The following is a 7535-nucleotide window of genomic DNA, read 5'->3' on the forward strand; positions in this document are numbered from 1 at the left end:
TGTGCAGCTCAGAGCCCGCCTGCCCATAAACAGATTAGTTGACACCCACAGTGTGTGATGGAGGTCCCACCCACCTCCAAATAGCTCTCCTCCCACCTGCCCTGGCTCCACCCTCCCCTCCTACCTGGGACCAGTGGGGACTCAGAGCTGCTGAGGGTGTGAGAGGAAACCAGGTCTGAAATGGGCACCTTGCAGGGAAGAGGTGGAGAAGCTGAAGACGACCTTGGACAAGCTCTACCCATGTCCACAGTAAGGTCGGCTACTGATTTACTGATACTTCTGAGCCTCTCCCCAGACAGGCTTTTTTCATTTTAGCACATTTTTACTGAAAGAAAATCTCAGAACAATGTCCCAGGGCCTCTGGGTGTGTCTTATTAAAATAGCTGTTATGTATGACTACATCAGGAGAATAAAAATACTCCTCTGGGTTTTGCTGCATCCACCCTACCTTGCTGATGTGACGACCAGAGACAGAGTAGGCGGGGTCTTGAGACACCATGTCCCTCATGCCCACTCACGCTGCTGTCGCCGGCAGCTCGGGGGAAAGAAAACACCAGATACTTTTTACAGGCCTCCTATGTGCAAGATTCTGTGAGAGCCTTGGTGTTGGGGTCTGGGGTGTCCTGGCTAATTAAACACTGGTGATCGAGCCTCAAGTAAGATGGGAGTCATTTTTCCCACCACTAATCTCCTTTCCCCTGACTTTCCAATGAGTAATGCCCTAGCTTAATGTGAGATTTCTTCCTTTCTTTCTTTCCCTTTTTTCCTTTCTTTCTTTCTTTCTTCTTTCTTTCTTTCTTTCTTTCTTTCTTTCTTTCTTTCTTTCTTTCTTTCTTATTTCTTCCTTTTCTCCTTTCTTTTTTCCTTGTTCAACAGGAGGTGAAGCAGGGAGGGCAGTGGAATTCATAAACCTGGAAATTCCCCATTCTCCCTGTAGATAAGTCAATTCAGCCCCTTCATTTCACACATGCATGCATTCAACAGATATTTGTTGAACATCAGGCATATGCTGGAGAAGGTTCACAAGCTGACATGGGAACAAGCAAGGAGTATTCAAGAACTAGCGTGAAGACCTGTGTAGCTCAGGCCAACAGGGAAAGAAAACGTGAGGTTTGATCGGAGAGATAATCAAGGGTCATATCGGTGGAAGTTGAAAGTTGAAAATAATAGGTGTGACTTAGCCTAATTATGTGAGACAACAAGTATAACGTGCTTTGGCACAGTCCCCACCATACAGCAAGTGTTCGATAAATTTGGCTTTACTTTACTTTTTCCATCCTTTCAGCTAATCACAAGGAAATGGCACCTTGTCCCCAGGACCCACTGTACAAAACAAGGGCCAACAGTCTTAGCGTTTATTTGGCGTTACCGTACGGCAGCTGAATATCGGTTGAATTTTTTGGCCACCAGCTTTTTTTTTTTTTTTAATAAACTGTGAAAACATAGTGAATATAGACCCTCCCCAGTCATGCCCTGCACTAACCAAGTTTACCATTGCATTAAGGCCAGAGCAACGATCTTTATGAATTCTTTTATGTTTTAGTCTAACAGTTTGTCAGGCATGAAGGAATCTCTGCTGAAACCAAACCCCCTTGGGGAAGGGGCTGGGAGTATAGTGGGGATGAGAAGATTAAGAGACGGTATAGTACCACAAGAACTCTACTTTTTACTGGACTGGATTTTCAAGCGCTCCAAAATGTTGGGACTTGTTATCAGTACGGTAAGTGAAAACCCATGATGAACCCCATCCACTGAGAAGTTACGGTAAAGCACTCTGATTTATTTCCTGAATGAATCACTGCCTTATTACGGAGTCTGTTTGACTAGACAGCATAAGGATTCCAACTAAAGAAGCATGTAATCCCTTGTTTGTTTCCAGAAAACAAAAAATTAAGCAATAGAGGAAAATACCAGAAATTTAAAAAAGCAAGGCAACCAGAGTCCTCCCAACTCAGTTGCGCCCTCTACTGGTGAGTAAGGGAACTTCAGCAAGGCTGCCACACTCACCCTCTTCTCCTGGGCGGTGATAAGTGCGTCTTTATTCTCTTCCGAGACCAGGACGCAGGTGCTGTAGGAGGACTGGAGCATGTTGATCACCAGGGAATTGGATAACACGTCCAGTTTCTTCACCTCATCCCCTGTCACGTTCACGCTTCCCGCGATTCCGTACCTAAGAAGACAAAAGGTTGGAGGAAATCAGGAAGGGAGCCTGGACTCCAGCAAAGATGCCCAGACGCCAAGATACCGCCGCTGTATCCCTCTTTGCCCTTCATGGCTCCAGAGTCTCCAACTTATAAATACGACCAAGTGCGTCCTGTCTCACAGCGCTGGTTCTTACTCTTGCTTCCTTTACACCTCAGGGATATTGTCCTAAGTCCCTCGTCGTCCCAGTAAACACTAACCAGAATTCAATCTTACTAACGAGCAACCCTGCCCCCGGCCCTGGGAGAGAGAATTCATAAAGTCAGACACATCGCCATAATTAATAACTCTAAAAAGTAAAGGACCGTGGCTTTCCAGCCCCGGAATTTCTAGTATTTGTTGATTATCCTCAAATAGTGGCCTGCTGGGCTGAATTAAAATTTGCTCTGCTGTAGCTTGGCATTACTTGAATAAGAAGGAAAGTGGGGGACAGACTTAACTCGTTTAATTTGATTCTTTACCACCATTCCAAGCAATGTAAGAATGAATACTACTGTAAGAATTCTATCTGGAGGCTTTGTGTTTTAGAGGATTGCTATGCAAAGGTCTCCAGGGAATTCCTTGGGGGTCCTGTGGTTAGGACTCAGTGCTTTCACTTCCCCAGGCCCGTGTTTGATCCCTGGTTGGGGAACTAAGATCCCGAAAGCTGCATAGCTCGGCAAAAAAAAAAAGTCTCCAGCTCCCACCCTCGTGGGTGGGATCCTTCTAAAATCAGTCAGATCACCCCTGTCTCTCCCAGAGTTCCCAGGTCCTCCACAGTGGGTTTCAGGCCACACCAAGGAAGGCCTGGTCCTACACTGGCCTTGCCTCTTGGCCCTCTCACCCTCAGTCTCAGCCTCTGGAACCCAACGGGCACACACCTGCCTTACACAGACCCCTGGGTTCCCTGTCCCCCACCCCCAGTGCTCTTCTCTCCGTAAGCCACATGGCTACCACCCCCCTCAAGCCCTTCTCATGCCAACAGCCACCAAGGTCCTGAGGCCACCAGCACCCAGCAAGCTGCTTCTCTCCTCTCCCCCTTCACTCATGATATCCCCCCCATGGGAGTGCTTTCTGCCTACAGACAACTTTCTTCTACTTGCCCTCCTAACCTCTTCCAGAAGCTTCCCTGGTGCCACACACACCAGATACAGCCTTGTCAGCCCTTCCAGAGCAGCTCACAATCTGTTTGTGGGAATGTCCTTCCTGCTGGATTATCTGCTCACCGAAGGCAAGAGCTGTGACTCACTGTACTTGTTTCCACAGTGCTCAGATGCTCAATATACATTCACTGAATTAGAAGAATGGATGGCAGGAAAGTAATTCCCCCCCCCCCTTTTTGTTAACACCATTTATTTGTTGAAGCAATCCTCAGGCGGCTCTAACAGGTAGCCAGGGTTGAGACCCACTGATTCACCCTAAGCCGGGGCGGGGGACAGCTCATTTCCCGCCCTTTTCCCTGATTGACAGCCTCTCCCCTCCCCCACCGATCCCCCCCATCGCTTGATGTCTGATGTGATGAGATCTGCCTTGGAAAACAATACTGGTGGCCTCACCTCAAAGACTGTAGCTTCTGGTTCAAAATAAAAGCAAACAAACACACAACAGCAACCACAAAACTGGGTTATGTTGCATCAGAATTTAAAGGGTCCACAAACCCAATCCTGTTGTTTAACTGGAATCTTGATACGGCTTCTACGGGAGAACGAAGAGCTGGGGTGCCCGAGGCCTGTGGGTGTTGGAGAAACAGGCTCTCCATCCTATGCTTTGCAAACACATCCTCCACCTCCACACAAACCCCGCCCTTATCCCACCCCTCAACCCACCCTCTGCACCCTCCCGGCAGGTGCGGGGCATTCTTCTCTGCCTACCCCCTCCCACCATCCACACCCCTCCTTTCAGAAAGAATGGAAGATCGTCACAATGAGATCTAGTCGCCTGACAACTGCTCCAAGTTAGATCATGGGCAGAAAAGTGCTTTTTAACCCGTAAGACTATTTCTTAGATCTTCTTTTTTTTTTTTTTTTTTTTTTTTTTTTTTTTTTTGCAGTATGTGGGCCTCTCACTGTTGTGGCCTCTCCCGTTGCGGAGCACAGGCTCCGGACGCGCAGGCTCAGCAGCCATGGCTCATGGGCCCAGCCGCTCTGCGGCATGTGGGATCTTCCTGGACCGGGGCACGAACCCATGTCCCCTGCATCGGCAGGCGGACTCTCAACCACTGCGCCACCAGGGAAGCCCTATTTCTTAGATCTTAACTAACATTTAAGCTTTACTGATAATTTTTTAATGGATTGTTCTGCTGTTTTGACATTAGAAAGCCGTGGAGAGGATTCCAGGGGTGGTATTCTAGCATCCCCTTCTTCCTACAGCAAGGAGCAGAGAAAACAGAAGAAAAATATGAGACTTTCTGATCCATTTTGCATTTATCGAGCAGGTGCCTAGAAATGTCTTCCCAAAAAGAGGAAGCAAAGGAATGAGGGGCTTGAGACCCCCTAAGTGGGAAAGTGGCAGGAATATGTTAAAGTCCCGTTTTCATGAGCAGAATTGCTCTGGGATAGGATGCAAACTTTTAGCTTTTTGAGAAGAAATTCCAGGGTCCTCTTAAAATTATCTCAGCATCTTATTAGAAAGAAGGACTTTCCAGCCAATGGACTTCTCCCACTGACACCTTGGGTATCTATTACAGAGGTACCCAGGGAAGGATGCCGCCTGAATTGGCAAAATACGTGGTCTCTGCCCTATGGAGGACACCTGCCTCAGCCTCCGAGAAAATGCGAAATCCTGACGGCTTGTTTCCACGGGCTGCGTCTGCCACCTAGTGGTGGCTCAGCGACATCGCCCTGTTAGCCGGCAAATTTCCCCAGGTTCGGACTTGGAACCACAGTAACAAGGAGCATTTATTACGGGGCTGGCACTGTCGAAATCATCATCACATGCACCTACGAAGCTTTACAACTAGCCCTACGAGTTAGGTGCTATTAGTATCCAATCCGTTTTACAATTTTACATGGCACAAAAAACCAAGTCAGAGGAGCACCTGAATTATCCAATCGCTGAGTCCACGTCCTCTGGACACTCCATGGCCACAAAGTCAGAGTTCTGCAGCGATTAGCACAACCCCACCACAGCAGCCCCTTCCCAGCCCAGCCCCCCTGCACTGGGGAGCCCATTAACATGGGTAACACTGAGAGGTCAGCAGGCAATCCAGGAAACTGCTCTATGCGTAGCGCAGCTCACCACCAGATAGGAGCAGAACAGAGGCAAGTAGCTGTGTCGCACGTTCATGAAGGTCTTTAAAGGTAGAGCTGGCCGTTATTGCCAAATGAGGTACTCGTACAGTTACAGCAATACACAGGGGGAAAACCAGTCACAATCACCTTTAACTTGGAGCTCATTACTGAGTCACCAAGCATTATATAAATAAACTCTGTGATTATCACTTTTTTTTTTTTTCCCTGTGGTACGCGGGCCTCTCACTGTTGTGGCCTCTCCAGTTGCGGAGCACAGGCTCCGGATGCGCAGGCTCAGCGGCCATGGCTCACGGGGCCCAGCCGCTCCGCGGCATGTGGGATCTTCTCGGACCGGGGCACGAACCCGCGTTCCCTGCATCGGCAGGCGGACTCTCAACCACTGCGCCACCAGGTAAGCCCCAATTATCACATTTTTTTGTGTTAAAAGTACTAAGTTGTTAGAATAAATATTTCAAATTATTGGACTTTGTTATTTCTTCATTTTGGAATAATAATAATAACAACAATGGGTGTGTTCATCTTCTGAGAGGACCTCCACCGCAATCGCTACCAGGAAAAAGGAAGCCCAAAGAAAGACTGCTTCTTTTCACCACAGACTTAAACTGGACCCTTGGCTGTGAGGATTGACAGCTGTAGCATGAACTTGGGTAAAGCACCAAGAGGGCGAAGTGGAAGAACGCTCTGCATTCCCTCCTCCCGGGCCCAGCACCTCCCAGCTTCCTGCACACCAAGTGGAGAGAAGATTGAGTCACAGAGAAGAAATAAAATATTGTTTTAAAAGCAAAAGACTCTTTTCGATGGTGAGAAAGGAGACGGACGACGGGCCCTGGGATTCAGTAAATGATTTCTACCTCCTAATGACTATGATGGGCAAAGGTCATGGTAATAAAACGCTCATATCTGCAAAGGGCGTCAAGCGTCCTCTCAAGTCTGCTGGCGGTTGCTTTGTGCCAGAGAATGCAAGCACAAGTCACGATAACTCAGGATATGTTTCAATGGAACAAGCCCCTGAGCTTATCATTATAATACATGGTAACTGGGAAAATTATATATTTTTTCTCCATAGCATGTCTCCAAGTATTTTGTTTCTTTCTTGAAACAAGTCAAAGGCCCCTTTATCAAAGGACACCTGGGAGAAACTTTAAAGGCAACTTCCCTCCAGGGCTCACGGGCTAATACTTCTGAGTCCGTTTCGGCCCAAGCACCTACAGCTCTGCCCACCCGCACCGGGGCCCCCCATCACTGCGTGTCGCAGCGGGGCAGACTCACAGTTGGGCCAGGCCAGCCTTGCGCACGGCCGAGGAGATGGCTTTGATGGCCGTCAGCATGGAGTTCAGCAGCTGTGTGAGCTCCCCGGTGCCTTTGGCCTGACGCCCCTTTTCCATAACGTAACGGGTCAGGGTGAGCATGTCCGTTTCGAAGGGGCTTCTGTCCCCCATTGCGGCGGGTAGTTTTTCAAATCCTTTTCTCCCTGCAGAAGAAAGCCTTATCTCTAAGGGCCGGTCAGTGGCTCTGCGGTATCAGAGCTGATTAGAAATCTGTACTGGCCATGCCAAGACCTTTAAGGGAAAGTGCCCCAGGCCACGTGGTTGAGATAACTGGGCGAGTCCTCAAGGAAACCTCTCAGGACTGGCTAATCTGAACGCTGCCAAGCTGTAAATAGAACCGGGCAGCTGGGAAACACAGACCTACTTCTTCTCGACGAAACTTTTTCTTTAAAGATCCTAAGAAGCAACTGTTTAGTAAAGGTAAGAGATGAGAATTCCAGCCACTAAAAAAAAAAAAAAAAAAAGATCCATAAAACCCTCTTATTCAAAGACTCAAAAGGTTTCTTCTCATGTATCTACTGCAGGGCCCCATTCCCTCATATTGCAGGAGGCAGACTGGCAGGTATCTTATCTGGGGTATAGGTCACGTAACAAAATGATGGCAATCCTGGGACTTCTTAGCCAGGGTTCTTTCATATGTTTGAAAAGGATGCTTTTAAATTCCAAAAAGCATGCATGATCGAATGGATATTTATAATAGGTATTCAAATCTGGAAGAAAAAACTATTCCTAGTGCCTAGCACTAGGGTTATTTGATCAATTCTTTATTTTTTCA

The 7535-nt window shown here is 47.8% G+C and overlaps 1 protein-coding gene across 1 annotated transcript in view; it reads right to left on the reverse strand.

Moving 5' to 3' along the window:
- Positions 1–6871, reverse strand: part of FBP2 (fructose-bisphosphatase 2) — a gene marked incomplete at both ends in the record, with an annotated part of 34134 nt that extends 27263 nt beyond the window's left edge. Inside the window, 2 exons of the mRNA XM_082842311.1 lie at positions 2008–2170; positions 6702–6871. Coding sequence (XP_082698437.1) covers positions 2008–2170; positions 6702–6871 — 333 coding nt within the window. The remainder of the gene's footprint in view (positions 1–2007; positions 2171–6701) is intronic.
- Positions 6872–7535: the final 664 nt, after the last annotated feature.

The sequence above is a fragment of the Leucopleurus acutus genome, assembly GCF_964270905.1.
Source record: "Leucopleurus acutus genome assembly, chromosome: 7".
Classification (NCBI taxonomy): Eukaryota; Metazoa; Chordata; class Mammalia; order Artiodactyla; family Delphinidae; genus Leucopleurus; species Leucopleurus acutus.